Consider the following 20,155-nt stretch of genomic DNA (forward strand, 5'->3'; position numbering starts at 1 on the left):
CATGCTTGGTAAAGTACAGGGTCAGCGAAAAAGAGGAAGACCCTCAATGAGATGGACTGACACAGTGGCTGCAACAATGGGCTCAAGCATAACAACGGTTATGAGCAGGGCACAGGACCAGGCAGTGTTTCATTCTGTGGTGCACAGGGTAGCTATGAGTTGGAATCAACTTGACAGCACCTAACAACAACAACAACAATCCCAAAGCAACATTAAAGTATATTATAGTAAGATTATCTATGTCAGGAGAAAAAAAAAAAAAAAAAGAGTTCACTAACCTGTTACAAAGAGATCTGGGTTCAGTTTGCTAGCACATCCACACCTCACATAATCAGAATGTTCTTTAAATGTCAGAATTTCTCTGGAGTTTGGAATATCCCATAGCTTAACAGTATAATCATCAGCCCCAGATACCACATGGTATTTGTCAGCTGTAAAATCTACTGTGTGAACTGCTCTGAAAGATCAAGGATCAGTATATAAAAAAGCAAGAAAAAATATTTCTAGCACCTTCTAACATAAAACACTGCTTTTCCCAGATAACATAAAAAAAAGCTCAGTTTCAAGCAATAATTGTAGGTGGAAATCATGAAAGAAACAGAAAACCTTTAAAACAGGTGTTTACCCCCAAGCCAATTAAAAAATTTAAATACCCCTGCACTATGAAGCTAGTAAGAATATTAAATAGCAGCCATACGATTATATTTTTCTAATTTTAGCAATTTCACTTAGCTGCTTAATGAAAATTAATGTTCTAAATGCTAGAACAAAGGCATTTTATTTTTAAAAGTTTCAAAAAGGGTAGTTTAAAAAAAATAAATTCTAAAAAGTCATGTCACTAAGTAGGATCATGTTAGTGAATTTCTGCTATATTTTAAATATTTCATTGATGGGGTAAGACCACCCTGATAATATATGATAAAGGACACTTGATATTTTACATTAATAGCAAATTTCAGCAAAGACACTGGTAATCCTGAAAATAAAATTATAAAATAAAATTGCCCTGGTCATCCAGTTTATTAACGGGCAAAAATATTACAAATCCAAGAAGAAAAGAAATTCCACCTTCCAATCTGACTTCAAAAAGCGAACCTCTAAGATAGTCTGGGCCTACAGAGTTCTCATTTACGGTTGTGAGGGTGCCTTTAGATCAACTGTTCATAACCTCAACTGGATCACAGGTGAAGAGTTCAGGAAAACTATAAAAAATCTTCCTAGATAAATTGACACTTCCTAAAATGTTACATGCAATTCCAGGGAATTCATGAGCATCATAAAGGGGACCATAGGGCCCAGGTTAAGCACCCCATCTTAGAAGAACTAGGAAATAAAGTACATACAGGTACATAGAACTAACTGCCCTCTATTTTTAATCAAAGCTCAGAGAAAGAACAGACCTTAAGACAAAACAAAGGAACACACAAAAATCAATTGCCTCTTACTTTGTATGGCCTTCAAACTGCCTGAGGGGAGCCCTCCCACTTATATCAAAAAGTTGAACTCCACCGTCTTCACTGCCAGCCACAAGCAGTTTACCATCCTGTCGAAAAGTAGCACAGTATGCTGTGTCCTTAAATCGGGAAAAGGTTTTTATAGGTTCTTGGGAATATCGGCCATAAATATGAATCTATCACAAGATAAAAAACACAGTATTTCAAAACATAGTATTTCACCAGATGGCTCAAGATCAGTAGTAAATCTAAATCACACAAAAGAAAAATAAAGAAATTTCATATTATGCTTACCCTTGAAGAAGCTGTGACAGCATAATTATATGGAGGCTGTGGAGAAAAGTCTACTTTTGACACTGCACCAAACTCCTTAATCTGAACAGGGGTCTTAATGAAAAATAAAACATAGTATTAACAGAATTACAATGGCAAGACAAATTTAAGCATTACATTATCCCTTACAGACCATTTCTTTTTGTCCTTTCTAACATTTATTAGGTTGTATTTAATATAGAAGTACGAAGAAAAGCAAAAGGTCCATAATCCCATTACCCAGCCTATTGTTCTTGCCATTAAAGTAAATAAAAAGTAAATAGAAAGCTACACCACACTTTTTCTCTTCAGTTGTTGAGTCTTCTGTGATTCCTTCCAGGAAAAAATAAAAAAAGTTACGCCTATAGCAGCATATATTTATCTATGTATCTTTTAACTGACACAAAGATCATACCAGGCAGGCCGTTCTGCATCTTGCTTTTTTTTCACTTAATAACACATACTAATTAATTTTTCATATGAGCAATAGATTACCATTCATTACAAGGATAAGCCCTGGTGGCGCAGTGGTTAAAGTGCTGGACTGCTAACCAAAAGGTCGGTAGTTCGAAATCACTAGCAGCTCTGCAGGAGAAAGATGTGGCAGTTTGCTTCTGTAGAGATTTAAAGCCTCGGAAACCCTATGGGGTTGCCATAAGTTGGAATCGACTCGATGGCAGTAGGTTTTTGGTTTTTTTGGACCCAATACTAATACAGGATTTTCAAGATTTCTGATATTACAAATTATACTTCAATGACTATCTTTATGCATACATCTTAGCATATTTTTGGGAGTATATTTATTGAGGAAGTTCCAAGCTGAGACTGTAGAGTCAAAAGGTATGTGTATTTTTTTAATCATGATAAATGTTATGAAATTGCCCTCCAGAAAGTTTATACCAATTTCCCTCCTTATAAATGGGTGAATAATTAATTTTACATCACTTCTTCCTTAGATTAAGAACGGCAAAAAAAAAATCTTCTTGTATGAGGCTCAAATTCTAAAATGTAATTCATTTGACACTGATCAATCATCTTCTCTGTACTGGGCACTTGTATCGTTAAACTGATTAAGCAGTATGGATTTTTATAGAAAAATTCCAAAAAACAAAAAATCAGATATTAAATTATCCATCCAAACTATAAACTGCCCATAGATTTTTTTTGTTATTAGTTCTCTGTTTCATTATCCAAAGTATTAACATATGCTGGAGAAATTGGCATAAATGCAGTTACTGCTCTCCCAGTGCTGCCCATACTTACCTTATAGTTGTTCCAGTACAGAGTATCTTGAGTGATTTTTTCGCCAAGTACAGGATATGTCTGAATAACTACAGGCTTATAACCAGCCATGATTTCATATAATTGCACTGTTGTCCAATGGCCAATAGTTTGAAATTGATGTTAGAAATAATTACAGAGATTCTGCCTTAATTCTGAAAAAGAAAATATTTCATATACACATTTTATTGATAATCATGTACATATAATTATGGTTTTCACTCTACCTTTTTTCAAAAGGCTATGTGGTAGCTTTTAGATTAGTGACTAATAAGCTATTTAACCGTAACCCAGACGAGACAATCTAAAGGAAGCAAGAAGAATACAAATCAGGGCTGCCATTCTGCAGTCGGCTCAGCTGTATACAGAGGCTGCACACAAATGTTCTCACACCTCACTAACCAGTTTACAACACTGGGAATAAATCTGGTTCCACCTCCTGGTACTCAAAACAGAGAGAAGCACACTGGCATAGAGCTTTCTTTTTGAACCAAACCAAAAAAAAAAAAAGAAAGCTTAAGTGAAACTGCAAGAACAAAATTTTCCTGAAGTTTAATTTAAGATGAAATGTAACCTATAATAGTATAGTCTAGGGACCTGGCTTTCTGAGAGCCTAAAAAAGCCAAGAAAGAAAGCAGAGCTAATAGCCTAATGCAGAAGCTTAAAATAAAACTGAATTAAAAGCTAATGTTCAAATGTAGAAGCTTCACATTAATTAACTTAAAAGGTAGGGAAGGAAACAGGAATAAAGCAATTCTGAAATTAAGTATTAAAGTAACAGAATAACATAAAAATGAACTCAAACCTTTAATTACCATGTAATTAAGCCAAAACTTCTTTTCAGAACTATTCAATTGCAAAAGAGACTCAATTGTAGGTACTATGATAAAGGGGGATGATTCCAGTGGTACTACTTATTAACTATTCCTAAAGGCCTGAAAACAGTGCATCAGTAACACCAAAATAAGTAGATGTGACATATTTTAAAAGGCTGTTTTGATTAAAAAAATGACAATCAATGATTAAAAGGGGGGAAAACACTTTTTTTTGCAATAAGTACTACGAAAGATATTAACAGAGCAATGAGAGCTGGCAAAGGCTGCTTTAGACACAGTGGAAAGGAAAAGCCACTCTGGGGTGAGAGGAAGCACAGGTCAAGGAGAGACTTGGGAGAAAAACAAGAGCGAAGTCCTGGAGTCAAGGAAGGGATTTGGCTGGTTCCAAGAAAAGAAAGGCGGTCCATGCAGCTAGAACACACTGAGCTCGGGAGAGATGATCAGAGATTCAGCTGGAGAAACAGGAATCAGACCACGGAGATTCCTGTGTAAGGGCAAGAAGTTGAGATTTAATTCTAATGTTTGGAAGCCACCAAGTCATTTTAAGCAAAGTAGGTGACATGATATGCATTTATGTTTCCAAATATGCAAGTGGCTCTTCTATGAAAAATGAACTATAAAAACCAGTGAAGTGAACTGGTTTTTCCTTGAAGATAAATTTAAATTATTCTGATACTCCTTTTGCGGGCACTGGTAAAATTCTCACCTTCCATGTGGAGACCCTGGTTCAATTCCTGGCCAATGCACCTCAAACACTGCCACAATCTATCAGTGGAGGCTTGCGTGTTGCTATGATGCTGAATAGTTTTCAGTGGAGTTTCCAGACCAAGACAGATTAGGAAGAAAGGCCTGGTGATCTACTTCCGAAAAACCATCCAATGAAAACCCTATGAATCACAATGATCCGATCCCTTGTGCATGGGGATCAAAATTCTAAAATAACTTAATATTCAACCTGATAAAGTAATACTAGGTATCTTCATCTTCTTACTATGCTGTCTGTATAAAAGCAACCTTCAAGGCAAAAGGCAGGATTCTAGTCTAGATGGGCAAATTAAATGTAACATAGCCCATATCTCCAACAGATCTAATAAATTTCAGAACATGCTTCAAATCTAATTAATTCCTTACCACTTCTCCATTTACAAGAGTTGTAAATCACAATGGGGGAGGGGGATGCAGCACCTGGAGGGAACCATCTGCCCAAGGCTTCACATTCACAAAGGAGGTTAGAGGTCATTTTGTGTTGGGGTTAAAAGTATGAATAATAAAATTTTAAATATAACAAAAATTTTTGTAGACATGCTCTAGTATAGCTCCTTTTTAAAAAAATGTTTACAGAGACTTTAAAAAGAGGGGATGAGAGGAAAAAGTCCAGCTCACCACCACGCACAGGGATTGTGACTGATACACCGGGGCTATTGCAGAAAACCAAATTCACAAAATCCCTGGCTTTGTATCGCTTTCATTGTTGGGGCAGGGGTGGGAGGCATGAGAGAAAGAATAAATAACTATATATCATGTAGTAACTAGAAGTCCTAAAACAAAAAAAGAGCAGAAAATCACAGATGGGATTCCTTTTATACAGAGTGGTCCGGGAAGTTGTCTCCGATAATGTAACATTTGAGCAGAGACTTAAAGAAGTGAGGCAGCAGGTCACACACTTAACTGAAAGAAAAGCATTCCAGGCAGAGAAAATAGCAAGTGCAAGCTCCCAAGAAACCCTAGACAATTCCAGGACTTTACCATTAAGTACGGGCTTCTCAATTCCACTCCCAGGATCCCACCCCTCTAAAATCACTGGACATTACTTAAAAGCAGGAAAAGCAGAAGCTGTTCCCACAGAAAGCTATCCACTATTTCAACATTTATAAAATGCATACTCCAGTATTCTTTCAGCTGGTGATTGGCACCAGCTAGAAACCTGGAATCAGCTTTGGCTGTCCTTCCTCGTCAATTCTAACATCCAAATAGTTAACAATACCTGCTGATTTTACTTCCCAAATCTTTCTAAACTTCATGTCCTCTCTCCTCCTACTTCCACTGTCCTAATTCATGCCCTCTTGTCTACTGAAATAGTGCAACATCATTCCGAGATTGGACTCCACCGTCCATCTTCCAAATAGCCACCTGAGTTATCTAACTACAAAGCAAATCTGCCTTTGCTACAAAGCCCAACACTGTCCAGAAAATAAGGTCCAAGCTCCTTAACATAAGATGTAAGGTCTTCTGAGATCTGGCCCTTGCCTACCTTTCAGCCTCACCTTTAGTCATTTCCAACCATTTATTGTTCCCTTAACACACCAAGCTCTTTCTTGCCTCAGTGTTGCTCTTTTGTTCCCTCTGCCAGGAATGACCTCTCTCAACTTACTTCCTACTTATATAAGGCTCAACTCAGGGATCATGTCCTCCAGGAAACCTTCTCTGATCCCTTAGACTAGGTCAGGGGCTAGTCTTCTACAGTCCTGTTTGAATCTGCATAATTCTGTCAATGCACAAAATCACCCTGTATTGTAATGCTCTCTTTAAATCTTTTCCCCAACAGAACTGAATTACTTCATGTCAGGAAGATAAAAAGTTCTCAAAGAATGTGGAAAGAAGGAAAGGAAGCACTGCGCTAGGTTCCATAGGAAAATACCAAATTAAAATCTCAAGTGGTGTCTATAATCTGAACAATGCTATAGAGTCAACAAACTTTTACTGTAAAAGGCCAGAGAGTGAACATTTACACTTTATGGGCCAAAAGGCAAAATGAAGAATGTTACGTAGGTACTTATATACACATTGGCATCCAGTTGATTCTGACTCACAGTGACCCTATAGGAGAGAGTACAGTGGCCCCACAGGGTTTACAAGGAGGGGCTGGTGGATTGCAACTGCTGACCTTTTGGTTACCAGCCAAGCTCTTACCCACCGTGCCACCAGGGCTCCTGGCACTTATCTAACAAGAAAGAAATTTCTCCAAGTTTTTAATTGATGGAATAAAATAAAAATAAGTATAACAAGTACAATCTTTTGTTTCTAAATACGAATAGAGTTCTTTTGGGGGAGATAACATTTTGCTTAATTGGGACTCAAAATTTGTGTTTTCCATCATCAAACAGGTTGCAAATGTTATCTGTAAAAAACTATTCTTAGCTCCCCGGCTACACAAAAACAAGTAGCGAGTCAAATTTGGCTTCCAGGCCTTACTTTGCCCCTTATTATACAGTATTAAGGTGAAGGAGTACCTAACTGCCCGACAGAATAATTTAATGCTTTAGAGCGGGAAGTAAGGAGCAGTGGCTTGCCAGATTACAATGAAGAACAGCGTGGGGAAGGGTGGGGTCGGGCGGGAGGTGGGGCGGCAATGTGCAAAGGCATGGAGACAAGAAATCACGTGAAAATGAGTAAGAGGAAAATTATCGGGGAGAGGAAAGAGCCTGAAAAACTGGGAATACATGAATAACATACTACTGCAATACAATGCAGAATATCAAATAAATGCTATGAGTAACGAACATAGTGCTAAGAGCTCAGATGACGGAGATTTTTAATTCTAACCGGAAGGCTCCCGGAAAGATTCAAAGACCTGTACCATTTCAGAAGGAACCCTGGTGGCGCAGTGGTTAAGAGCTCGGCTGCTAACCAAAACGTAGCAGTTCGAATCCACCAGCCTCTCCTCAGAAACCCTATGGGGCAGTTCTACTCCGTCCTATGGGGTCTCCACTAGCGGGAATCGACTCGACCGCAATGGAGCTTTTTTTTTTTTTTTTTTTTTTTTTTGGTTTGGAGGATGTTCGACAGATTCACCACTTAAAATGGGCGCAAAACCGGAAGGGGAGGGCTGGGGAAGTGGGGATGCAAGGGGGCGGCCATTTGAAACTGAAGGAACCTCATAAGCAAAGCCAGATGTGCAAATTTGTCAGTTTTGTGTTAGAAAGCTGCAGATTACAGTGGACAGTAGGAGAGGTGTGATTGTAGAAAAGAAAAATCTAGGTCAAGCTCAATTGCGGGCATTTCAAGAAGTCGGTTAAGGAGTTTAGCCATTATCCTGCGGAAACTGGGAAGCCCCAAAGGGACATGTCAGATACCACAGGAAGGACCGATGGAAGCTTCCTTCACCTACCTCCGCCGGGCTCTCCACTGGACCGCTCTGGTTCACTCACGCGGACCCTCTATGGAGCCGCCATGACACACCGCGTACGGAAAGGGCACATTCGTCGCGCGAAGATGACGAGACGCGCAGCCCGGATGACGCAGAGGCTGTCAGGTGGGTGGAGCGATGGGAAGAAGAAAGTGCAGCCGCAGGACGAGACTTGAATCTTTCTCTAGTGACCCAGAGCTATCAACTGAGATGACCTTACTTTTCTAGTACACAGGCAGTATATACTGCACAGCGTAGCGGCGGGAAAAAACTGGAAGTCTGCCCGGCTGCAAAGATGCCGAACGTCTTTTGCCAGAAGGGCAAAGAAGAACTCGGAAGTGACGTCGCGGCCAAAACAAGCCCAGGCTTTTGAGGCCTGTAGTGAAATCTGTGGCCGCAGATGGAAAGGCCAGACTCACTCTCTTCTGCGGGAGGTGGTCGCGAGGCCCTGCGCTCCCACCCAGTCGGACCCCCGCCCCTGTCCCTGGGACTCTCCCGCCGCGGATGAGCGAGTGTTTCCGCTTCCCAGTCAGTATCGGAGCCGTGCTGGGACTTCTCGGGCAGCTGGTCGGTGGCGACAGCTCGGACTTGCCCTACGACAGTCTTCCCTCTGGCCGGCTTCTGTCCTGGAACGCCCGGACACCTGTCGTCTGTGAGGCATCCTTCATTTTTATAGCGCCTTGCTCTTCTTGTAATACAATTCCAAGAGTAGGAAGAACCGGGGCGGGCCGGGGGGAGCTCCTGTTACTAGCATCCACTAGGAAGGGGACTAGCACAGTTACCCCCTTTATTTCATTGGACCATCTTTCCCTTCATCCCTGGGCTCTGACAGATCACGATGAACCTAGCTATCCTTGGCCTTAACTCTTTTTCTCACCACCCTCTTTTTGATCATCTGTTTTTCACATTCTGGTCTTCAAAATTTCCTCTTACCGGTCAACTTCGCATCTCATCGCTAGGGTAGTGTCAAGATAAGCGTTACATTTCCCACCAAGCACATTTACTGTTCTGTCCTCAAAGACTTTGCGGGCCGATAATCCCATCTATAATCTCCGATTTATAACATGGAAGATGTTTAGAGCTGAAAATAATATTCCTGTTCGTAAAAAAAACCTGTTGCGGTCGAGTCGATTCTGACTCATCGTGACCCTATAGGACAGAGTAGAACTGCCCCATAGCGTTTCCAAGGAGCATCTGGTGGATTCAAACTGCCGACTTTTCTGGTTAGCAGCCATACCTCTTACGCACTACGCCACCAGGGTTTCTGAAAATGGTATTAGAGAAGCATATTTATAGATGAATAGAATAAGTCACAGAAAACTTAAGATTTATCTGCCCAGGGTTGCTCAGCTGGTTAGTAGTGTTGGAAATAAACAGCCATATCTAATCAGCAAATGTTTGTTGAGCACTGTGGAAATTTTTTCAAGAGAGTGGTAGAATGCTAACATAGAGATATATGTAGGATGCACTTAACCCACCCCTAGGTAGAGGGCTCATCGAGATAGTTCTTCCTTAGGAAATACTGTACGTTGTGCAATACCCTTTTAAGGGCCCATGGACCTCTGCATTGCACCTCCATCACCACTTGAATCACTTAACTCATTTTCTAATCTTGTTCTGCTGGTTTAGCTGTTTCCTTTTGCTAATACGTATTAACTTTGTACATGTTAGTTTTTATTCTTATTATTTGTTATTTCTTCAACTTTTTCTCCCGGGAACATTTTGGATTAGTTTAGTGGTGCTGCTTATTTTAATGACGCTTCCTTTTCCTCCTCTGTGCCTCCTCAAAGGGTCATTAAGGGATCAACCTTTGAAAATGTTTTTAAAAAACTGTAAATGGTGCTCTGTTGTGATCCTAATGCATTGTTCTCTTTTAATTCCCATTATAAAACACTCCACACCTTCTCAGAATTTCTGACAGAAGCAATAAATCCTAACATGAGTAAGTTAACTGGATGTTAATTTTTTTCCCGTCTTAGGTGATTTTATATCTTGGATTTCTTCATTTCTTTAGAAGCAATTTTAGGTATAGTAATGACACTTCTCTTGAAATTGTGTTAAGGTTCATAGGGAAGTGCTAGAAAACTTAGTAAAAATTCATTTAAAAAGAATAATAAATGATTCAGTGAAAGATGTGCTTATCATCTGTGCTTTGAGAGTTAGCTTTTATTGAGTTCATGTCTTGACAATCCATATTTGAAAAAAAAAACTATTCAGTTATTTCTTAATACTATAAAGATTGAGATCCAAAAATTTTAATTTGACCTTAATGTCCTAGAGATGCTAAGGCAAAGGATTCCAGTCCATAATCTATATACTTTATTTTCCATAAAAGCCTATATTAAGTTGCTAATACTTGATCTGAATAAAAACTGATAAATTTATCTTCAGTTCTCCAGAACCAAAGCTTTGTTTAGGAATCACAGATACAGAAAACCGTGTTAATAAACTTGGGTACATTGTGAGTTATATCTTTTCTTAAATTCAAAGTGAAAGCCACTTATGTAAATATGGCATGTTAAATATGAACTCCAAGTAAGAGGTTAAAGTTTTAACATAAAAGTTTATTTTCATTGTTAGCTTGATTTTTTGTCTACTTGGCAATATTCAGGTACATGAAAGAAGAGGAAAGGTTACTAAAATATGTTGGAACCTAGTGATGGAGGTGAGAAAGGTGAGAATGTTACTGTACTTCATTTGATCCTCACAGGATCCTGTGAAGTTAATGGTGGTATCCTCTGCAAATATGACTTTTTTTTTTACTTAACAAGATGTTAAGTAACTTGTACAGGTTCACACAGCTGATAAATGGTGAAGCTTGGATCCATACCCAGGTTTCTCTATCTCTGAACATTGTGTGCTTTCTATTATGTATGGATGCTTAAAAGAGACATCTATTTGGATATGTGATTGAAAATTATTATCTTTGGTACTTTTACCTAAGTTGATACAGTACTTATAATTTTTTTAATTGTATTTCAGATTTAAAAAAAATACTCAAATTCCAAGAATACACTGGATATAAAACCAAGAGGAAATCATGAAGTAATGTTTTAATTATTGAAACTACGGTTGAATCATGGCTACGTCAACAAATCTGGATATTGGAGCCCAGCTGATCGTAGAAGAGTGTCCCAGCAGTTACAGTCTAAGTGGCATGACAGACATTAAAACAGAACATCCGCTGGACTCAAACTCAGAAGAAGGATCAGCTCAGGGTGTTGCCATGGGAATGAAATTCATATTGCCTAACCGATTTGATATGAACGTGTGTTCTCGATTTGTGAAGTCCTTAAATGAAGAGGATAGTAAAAATATTCAAGATCAGGTTAACTCTGACCTGGAGGTGGCATCTGTCCTATTTAAAGGTTGAAAGTTATGGTATAAATACCTGCATTTGGTTTTGTTTATTTGTTCTTGTTTGTTTTGTTTTGTTTTTTCCTATCATTAGATTTTTTGAGTTTGGGAAAAGAATTTGGAAGTCATCTTTTAATATGATTTTCTAGAATCTCGTAGAAACCAAAACTAAATAATTTAAAAAACCCCAAACCAAACCCGTTGCTACCAAGTCGATTCCGACTCATAGCGACCATAAAGGACGAGTAGGACTGCCCTATAGGGTTTCCAAGGAGCGTCTGGTGGATTTGAACTGCTGCCCTTTGGGTTAGCAGCCGTAGCTCTTAACCACTACACCACCAGGGTTTCCAAATAATTTCAGATTATATATAAATGCCTATTTGAAAGGAAGTATATGTTGGGTTTTGTTTTGTTTTTTAATTTCTTGCCTAAGCTTTGTTTATTTACAAACTCTCCAATTTAGTTCCTTATTGTTCCTTTTAAAATCATAGGAGAAAAAGGTTCCTTGTGCCTTTTAGAAATGAATTAGCTTAATATTCCCTATCTATGAATATTTAATTTGCATTAGCTTCATAATTCAGTAAAATCTCTCATCATGATATAGGTTTACTTTTGTAATGATCTGTTAAATAATGAATCCCTCTGAATAAAATTGCTCAAGATTGATACCTTTTTTTCCTGCAACTTCCTCGATGTTGCTATAAACTTACGGCAAAAAAAATTTAACTTCATTTGATAAACAGTTGAAGCTATTATACTTACGTATTTTGTTTTTAATGCAGACAGTAACTTAGAACTTTTATTGAAATGATTTGTCATTAAAATATTTAAATGTGTTTATTTATTTTACTTAGCTGAATGCAACATCCATACATCTCCTTCTCCGGGAATTCAAGTAAGGCATGTCTACACTCCCTCTACAACAAAGCATTTCTCACCCATAAAACAGTCAACTACTTTAACCAACAAACATAGAGGAAATGAGGTCTCTACCACACCTCTATTAGCAAATTGTAAGTATTTGCCACTGATATATTAAAATAAGTACTACTAATATAATTATTTCAAGAGTTTGACTTTGAAACATCATTTTCATTAAATGCATATTCTCCTTTTGAAAACTTAAGTGATATCCTAATAAAAACCAAACCAAATCTGTTGCCATCGAGTCAATTTTGACTCATAGTGACACTGTATAGTTTAAAACTTTTTCTTAAACACTGTTGTATATTTGGTATTTCTTGTTTAATGTTTCTCTATTGAGAGCAAATACAAATTGAAAGATTAATTTTAAAAACCTTTGTAGTTTTACTATAACAACGAGTTGTTCTGAACTTTGTGAAAATTAAGACATTTGTGTTTTTGTGTTCTTGTATACAGCATGTCACATTTTACTTATAAATTAGACCACTAAGCAACAAATGATTTTAGAGAGAAAGCGGAGTGATTTCTACTGTAATTTTGAATTTGAATATAATATGAATGTGCAACCACAGTTTTTAAAACTTTGAATCCACAATTTAAAAAGTAGACTCGTTCTAGAGGAAATAAAATGAAGTTTTTTTATATAAACTAGAAAATATTCTGTAAGTATGGGTATGCTAATAAGAGAGAGATAACAAAACCAGTTAGCAGCAATGCGATGTTAGTAACCAAAGTGAGAATATAATGTAAATATTTCTATATTCTAAAACATGGTAAAATATATATCTTTACTTTGGGAACACTAAATCACTCCTGATGCTTGAACTGTATGCTATAGCAGTTGAGCCAGGAAGTCTTCCCCTGTGACTCACTCCCACCACCTACTGGCCATTTCTTGCATAAATTTGTATGTGCCTCCAGAATGCTTTCCTTTCTGTATTATGGGTACCCAGTCATATCACTGAAGTCAAGGATCAAGTGATCTAATTTTTAAGGAGAAATCTCATAGAATAATACCTGTTTGGTGTTATTTTAAAGTAGAGAGATTATCTTAAAATATTCCAGCCATAGAATTTTTGAGCTGAAAAGAAACACCTAGAGATCATCTGGTTCATATCCTTCCTTTTACAGATAAAAATATTTAATCACTAGTGCAAGGTCACACAGCTAATTAGGCACAAATAGACGTAGACATGGTGTCGCTATGATGAAGATCAAAGACCACAGCCTTCAAAATGGATTATACCTCAACATAAAACAAAAATCCTCACAACTGGACCAATAAGCAACATCATGATAAACTGAAAAAAAACAAACCCGTTGCCATCAAGTCAATTCCAACTCATAACGGAGGAAATATTGAAATTGTCAGGGATTTCTTTTTACTTGGATCCACAATCAACGCCCATGGAAGCAGCAATCAAGAAATCAAGTGATGTATTGCATTAGGGAAATCTGCTGCAAAAGACCTATTTAAAGTGTTAAAAAGCAAAGATGTCACTTTGAAGACTAAGGCGCACCTGACCTAAGCCATGGTATTTTCAGTTGCCTCGTATGCATGCGAAAGCTGGACAATGAATAAGGAGGACTGAAGAGAATTGATGCCTTTGAATTATGGTGTGTTGACGAAGAATATTGAACATACCATGGACTGCCAGAAGAATGAACAAATCTATCTAGGAAGAAGTACAGCCAAAATGCTCCTTAGAAGTGAGGATGGCAAGACTTTGTCTCACGTACTTTGGATACGTTATCAGGAGGGACCAGTCCCTGGGGAAGGACATCATGCTTGGTAAAGTAGAGGGTCAGAGAAAAAGAGGAAGACCTTCAATGAGATGGATTGACATAGTGGCTGCAACCATGGGCTCAGATATAGCAACAATTGTGAGGATGGCACAGGACCGGGCAGTGTTTCGTTCTCTTGTACATGGGGTTGGTATGAGTCAGAACCAACTCCACGGCATCGAACAACAACAACAACAGGCCTAGACTCAAGAATTTACCCTCAAGGCCAGTTTTCCATTTACATCTTTACTCCTAATGTTAAGAAGAACCCATGGAATCTTGAAATAAAGATATTTAGGGCTTCAGTCCATTCAATCAATAAAAAAAACAAAGGAGTGTTTGTATCTTTTAGACCTGTATTCCTCAGATGTTTGGATACAGTGATAACATTTTAAAAATTAAGTTATCTAAATCATTTCTTTGGAATAAAGTGAAAATAGCAATTTGCAGGTGTCAGAATTATCTTAAATGAACATACAAAAGTCAATTCTCAAATACAGAATGTTAGCATGCTCTTTAAGTTGTATTTTAAAACAGTAAAATGATAGTTTTTGTTCTGAAAAATAAACTTGCTTAACAATATGAACCATGGAATGATGCAAGTGTACCCTCCAGATGTACATAAAATATTTTATGGTATTGTTTCAGCCTTGTCTGTTCACCAGTTGGCTGCTCAGGGGGAGATGCTCTACCTGGCTGCTCGTATTGAACAAGGTAATACTCTATTTTAGAAATTTCATGTAAAACAAATTTAATAGGAATTATTATTTATTGTTTTATTTTAATGCAAGGAAGTATAAAGACGAAAGCAAATAGTTGCATAATCCCACCAGGCAGATAACCTAATAGGAGTATAATAGTTACAGCTTCTTTTACCACCCTATCTTTCTCCCCCTGAAAGCAAACACTTACAAGTTCTTATCTTTTCAGACCATTTTTCTAGAAAATATTTCTATTTTGGGTTATGCATGAGCGTTTGTATGTGTTTTTTGTTATTTACACAAGAGGGAAAATATCACACGTGCTGCATTGCCCCTTGCTTTTTTCACTTAATATTTTGGAGATATTTCCATATAAACATCTAAAAGTCTACTTCATTCTTTTTAATGGTTCTACAATATTGCATTTTATTGTATATACATACATTATGTTGTGGTTTTTTAACTAGTCCTCTGGTGGTAGTTGATTCCATTTTGTTGCTGTTAAATAACAGTCGTGTTGGCATTCATTTTAAGTATATCCATTGGGGGTAAAGGAGGTTTGTTGGGTTAAATGGTTTATGAATTTTTAATTTTACTTATATATTGTCAGATACTTGTCTTCACACTAAAGTAAGAGTTTCTACTTCCCCAGTTCCTCACTAACACAGGATATTATCAGACTCTAGTTTTCGCTAATCTAATAGGTGAAAAATGGTACCTCATAGTTGTTTCATTTATGTTTTTAAAATTACGATCTATTTGAATTTCTTTTTCTGTGAACTGCTTGTTATATATTGATTTATATAAACTGTAAATTAAGGAAGTTAGCTTTTTGTTGTTTATGTTGCACTTATTTGTCTTAAGTTTGTCATTTTTCCTTTGACGACATTTATAATGTTTTCAAATAGAAGCTTAAAATTTTTTAAGTGGCAAATTTATTTTTTGTGATCTCTGTTTTAGATCCTGTTTAGAAAGAATTTCCCTCTCCAAGATTATAAATGTTTTATTCTAGAACTTCTGTGGTTTTCTCTTTTACATTTCAGTTTTTGAACCATATGGAATTTGTTCTGGTTTAATGGAGTAAAGATTGACCATTATTTTTATTTTTCAAAAAGCTAGCCAGTTACCTCAACATTGTTTATTGAATACAGAGTATCATGTTAAAAGAGTTTTATTTTTTAAATCATGTTATTCTTTTACAAGAAAGACTTACATAATCATTATATTTCTCTTATAAATATTTAGAGCTTTGGTTCTCAATCTACTGAATAAATTTAGGGAAAAAAACTATAAAGCTTATATAACTAGTAGGCTGAGTCTAGGGAATAAAATGTGGTTCAAGGCAAAGTTGCACGGTACTGTGTTTCAGATTATTCAGTCTTCACTCACATTACATTGTGTTAGCAAACCATAAGAATGAGAGAAATTCAAAGGCAGCAATATTAGCTATAGAATAGAAGATAGATTTAATAATATTTTGGAATTTTTTGTAATAACATAATGAATTTATTTAATACAAAGGGCTATCATATAATCTTAGTTGTATTGTCATCCTCCCAACTACACATTGAGGTAGGTAAGGTATTTATCTGTTTATTGGAGAAAATAAATGACTTGCCCAGGGTCACCCTACAAGAAGGTAACAGAGCCAGGATTCAAACTCTGGTCTCCTGATTCTGAGTCCAGTGTTTCGTTACTCTCTTCTCCCCAGCATTATATCATGTCTGGTAGTTTATGCTTCTAAATAATATGGTGTATGAACTCAGCCATTTACATTGAGGCACATTTTAATATATTCAGACGGCAAATTGAAATAATAATAGAAGTTCAGTGAACAAAATTTGGCACAAAGTCAAGTCATTAAATGATATAATCTACTTTTTAGCGTGCAAGTATTTTCATAGTACTATTCATATGTGGTTGTTAAATTAGATCACAAAAATTGCTTTTCTTTTAAATAGAAAATGTTATCAATCACACGGATGAAGAAGGATTTACTCCTCTGATGTGGGCTGCAGCACACGGGCAAATAGCTGTGGTAGAATTTCTACTTCAGAATGTAAGGAAAATGCCTCAGAAAATGTATATGTATAGTTATTTAAGCTTAGTGAAGTTTTTAATAAAGTTTCTGTATCTCCAGCCAGCTAGATATAATGGTAGAGGATACAAAAAAAAAATTACGTTTTTCATGTTCTCATGAAACTTGGATCCAGTTGGGGAAGCAAGACTAATCAGACATGAAACAGTGAAAGTGGGTACGAAAGCCCTGTCAGCCCTATAGAAGGCCTCATGGAGGAGATGTGATTGCCTCCAGAGTGAAAGGATGTTAGCATTCAGATAGAAGGCATCCAGACAATCTTGATAACAAGATCATCCATGAATAAAAGTTTGCATTATTTTTTATTAACCCAGAACATTATCTGACTTAAGTACTCTTGTTTAAATGAATTGATAAGTGTTTTATCTCCACTCCTCACCCCAGGGTGCTGATCCTCAGCTTTTAGGAAAAGGTCGAGAGAGTGCACTGTCATTGGCCTGTAGTAAAGGCTACACAGATATTGTGAAAATGCTGCTTGATTGTGGAGTTGATATAAATGAATATGATTGGGTGAGTCTGTACTGATTTTAAAATTGCTGTAAAAAAAGACCACTCTAGAATTAATTTGGTATTGGGGGAACATAATTAATTGTATTAAACACCTGGAAGAAAAATTAAAATTTAATGTCATAACCTCAATTTTTAGTTCTGACTTAAATATCCTTTACAAATTATTAAAAGTATCCTAAACTACTTTCAGATGCCCAATTCTTAGTAAAACTTGTCACAGCAGCATTGAATTTTCAATCTTGCTAACCCTAAAAAACTCTGAATTACTTTTTCCTTTTGCAGAATGGAGGGACACCTTTGCTTTATGCTGTGCATGGAAATCATGTGAAATGTGTAAAAATGCTCTTGGGTAAGCATATAAAAGTGAAATTTATTTAGAAAATGTCATGGATGAGGACTTTATTTTTTAAAACCTGGCCTCCCCTGATATTACACAAAAGAATCGTTGTTGTTAGGTACTGTCAAGTCATTTCCAACTCGGTGACCCCATGTGACAGAGTGGACTGCTCCATAGGGTTTTCTTGGCTGTAATCTATAGGGAAACAGATTTCCAGGTCTTTTTCCCACAGAGCCGCTGGGTGAGTTGGAACCACCAACCTTTCAGTTAGCAGCCAAGCGCTTAGCCATTGTACTTAACCATTGTTAAGTTAAATCCCTGCTGCTATTCACCCCTGAAACACCTACTACCATAGAGTTGCTCACGTGAGGAGCAGTTCTGTCATCTACAATTGGAGCATTTGCCCTTGTTGCCTTCATTTGGGGAGTCATATTTGAATCCACTGTTTGTTTTTTCTATCCACAGTGTCTTTATGCATAAGTTTTGTTTTTAATTGTTTATTAGCTGTAGCTGCTGTAGAGGATGCCTTTTTGTTTGCAGTGTCTTCCCTCCAACCCACCAAAGTGAATTCTGCACACCCCATGTGCACTGTACTTTGTTAGACCATCCCTAACATACCAAATCTGCTAAAAATCTGTTCAGCTATTTGCATATGAGCCAGTAATAGACAAACATATGCAATTTTTTATTTTATTTATGTAGATTTTTCTATTTTGGTATAGAAAATGGAGCTGACCCAACAGTTGAAACTGACTCCGGATATAATTCTATGGATTTAGCCGTAGCCCTGGGCTATAGAAGTGGTAAGTATTTTAGAACTCCAGATTTTTATTTCAGTGAAGTTTTATAAATAGTACAGTGGTCCAGTTTTCATCACTTGTAGTCATAAAACATTGGCTGCTAACTTAACTCCTGACATACGCATTTAACTATGGGCAAAGTCCACAAATTCCTATAAAATCTAAAAATGAGCTTGTTATTCGTTACTTTTTACCAACCCAAATAATTAGTCACTGGAAGATAAGTGCTTGCCTATTTACAAGATGAGGAGTCCTGGTTGCAGCAGTGGGTAAGGCATTCGGCTGCTAACCAAAAGGTCGGCAGTTCAAACCTACCAGCTGCTCTGCAGGGATGAGATGCGACAGACTGCCTCCATAAAGATCTACAGCCCTGGAAACTCTATGGGGCAGTTCTACTCTGTCTTACAGGGTCTCTATGAGTTGCAATCAACTTGACAGTGGTGGGTTTTTATTTACAAGATGTGTTTAACATTTCATAGCAATTTCTCTATCCCTTAGAATACCTTGTACTTTGGACTCTCCTTCTGTTTCATAAATATAGAAACCAAGTCACAGAAAGTCCAGTAACTTGGACAGAGTCACAAAGTCAGGAGCAGACTAAGTTTTAGCTTCTAGAAATTTATTTAAGGGTTGTGTTGCGTTATTGCCCTCAGACTATGAATGTATAGTACTTAGAAGTAAATTTATTTTAGAATAAAATTGGGAATGTTAAGTTAAACTTAATAGGTTTTTAATTATTTTATAATCAATATGCAGTGATCTTGACTACCTATCTGTTCTAGTTCAACAGGTTATTGAGTCACATTTATTGAAGCTGCTTCAAAATATCAAGGAATAGACATAATTGTCAGAAAATGTTGTCTGTCCTTTTCCTTACTTCTGGCCCTAATAAATTATAGTTTTGTTTACTTATAAATTTTTACCTCAGTTGCAATATTTACTGATTTTTAGTAAGTTTTAATAAATATTCCTCTGAGTAATTCACTGGTTTTTAATAAAATTAATGTTGATGCTTTTTTTATAATATATTTTACTGCATATTTTACATTATAAATTAATGTTTTGTGGCATGTAAATTTTTATGGTACAGATAGCTATCAGTCTTTATATCGAGTGCTATAATTTGATATTTTCAGAAATTATTCCACCCTATTCATCTTCACTCTTGTATTAACTCATTGACTTTATATAGGGTTTGCTATAAATCCATAGAAAACAAATGTTATTGTTGAAATAAAAAATGCACAGTGTGATTCTTTATAAAATGATGTTATAAATAAAGCACTTTTTTCTGTGAGTTTGCATGCTGGCTTTTTAAAAATTATATAAGATCATGGGTGAAGGGTGAGACAGTACACAATACTGGGGAAATCAGCACAACTTGTACAGGGAAAGGTCATGGAAGCTCCATAGACACGTCCAAACTCCTTGAGGGACTGAATTGCTGGGCAGAGGGCTGTGGGGACCATGGTCTCAGGGAACATATAGCTCAACTGGCATAACACAGTTTATAAAGACAATGTTCTACATTCTACGTTGGTGAGTAGCATCTGGGGTCTTAAAAGCCTGTGAGCAGCCATCTAAGATACTCCACTGGTCTTATCCCTTTGTGAGCAAGGGAGAATGAAGAGAAT

The 20,155-nt window shown here is 36.8% G+C and overlaps 2 protein-coding genes across 8 annotated transcripts in view; one reads left to right on the forward strand and one right to left on the reverse strand.

Annotated features, from left to right (window-relative positions):
- UTP15 (UTP15 small subunit processome component) overlaps window positions 1–8,093 on the reverse strand; it is a 16,135-nt gene extending 8,042 nt beyond the window's left edge. The window contains exons 1-5 of one of the 2 annotated variants that reach the window (XM_023729523.1): window positions 7,992–8,093; window positions 3,030–3,202; window positions 1,749–1,841; window positions 1,446–1,630; window positions 279–457 (exon numbers count right to left, since the gene is read on the reverse strand). In XM_023729523.1, the coding sequence (XP_023585291.1) occupies window positions 279–457; window positions 1,446–1,630; window positions 1,749–1,841; window positions 3,030–3,119 (547 nt within the window). In that variant the 5' untranslated portion in view covers window positions 3,120–3,202; window positions 7,992–8,093. Of the gene's footprint in view, window positions 1–278; window positions 458–1,445; window positions 1,631–1,748; window positions 1,842–3,029; window positions 3,652–7,991 lie in introns of those variants that run through there. The other variant, XM_004374501.3, reaches the window with a different exon arrangement.
- A 184-nt stretch (window positions 8,094–8,277) lies between these two features.
- On the forward strand, window positions 8,278–19,859 carry ANKRA2 (ankyrin repeat family A member 2). 6 transcript variants are annotated; one of them, XM_023729525.1, is made up of 11 exons: window positions 8,278–8,661; window positions 9,919–9,951; window positions 10,621–10,683; window positions 10,992–11,377; window positions 12,221–12,379; window positions 14,724–14,789; window positions 16,738–16,835; window positions 17,259–17,384; window positions 17,667–17,733; window positions 18,444–18,524; window positions 19,304–19,859. In XM_023729525.1, the coding sequence occupies exons 4-11, from the start codon at window positions 11,089–11,091 to the stop codon at window positions 19,357–19,359; spliced, it is 942 nt and encodes a 313-aa protein (XP_023585293.1). In that variant the 5' UTR covers window positions 8,278–8,661; window positions 9,919–9,951; window positions 10,621–10,683; window positions 10,992–11,088; the 3' UTR covers window positions 19,360–19,859. The 6 variants fall into 6 exon arrangements, with proteins under 6 accessions (XP_023585293.1, XP_023585295.1, XP_023585294.1 ...); XM_023729527.1 differs by lacking the exon at window positions 10,621–10,683; XM_023729526.1 differs by lacking the exon at window positions 9,919–9,951.
- The last annotated feature ends 296 nt before the right edge of the window (window positions 19,860–20,155 follow it).

This window comes from Trichechus manatus, unplaced genomic scaffold (assembly GCF_000243295.1).
Source record: "Trichechus manatus latirostris isolate Lorelei unplaced genomic scaffold, TriManLat1.0 scaffold00029, whole genome shotgun sequence".
In the NCBI taxonomy this organism is placed as follows: Eukaryota; Metazoa; Chordata; class Mammalia; order Sirenia; family Trichechidae; genus Trichechus; species Trichechus manatus.

Coding starts and splice junctions, on each gene's coding strand:
- ANKRA2 (XM_023729525.1), top strand. CDS start 11,089: ATGGCTACGTCAACAAATCTGGATATTGGAGCCCAGCTGATCGTAGAA. Junction 14,790..16,737: donor GGCTGCTCGTATTGAACAAG/GTAATACTCTAT, acceptor TCTTTTAAATAG/AAAATGTTATCAATCACACG. Junction 16,836..17,258: donor TAGAATTTCTACTTCAGAAT/GTAAGGAAAATG, acceptor TCCTCACCCCAG/GGTGCTGATCCTCAGCTTTT.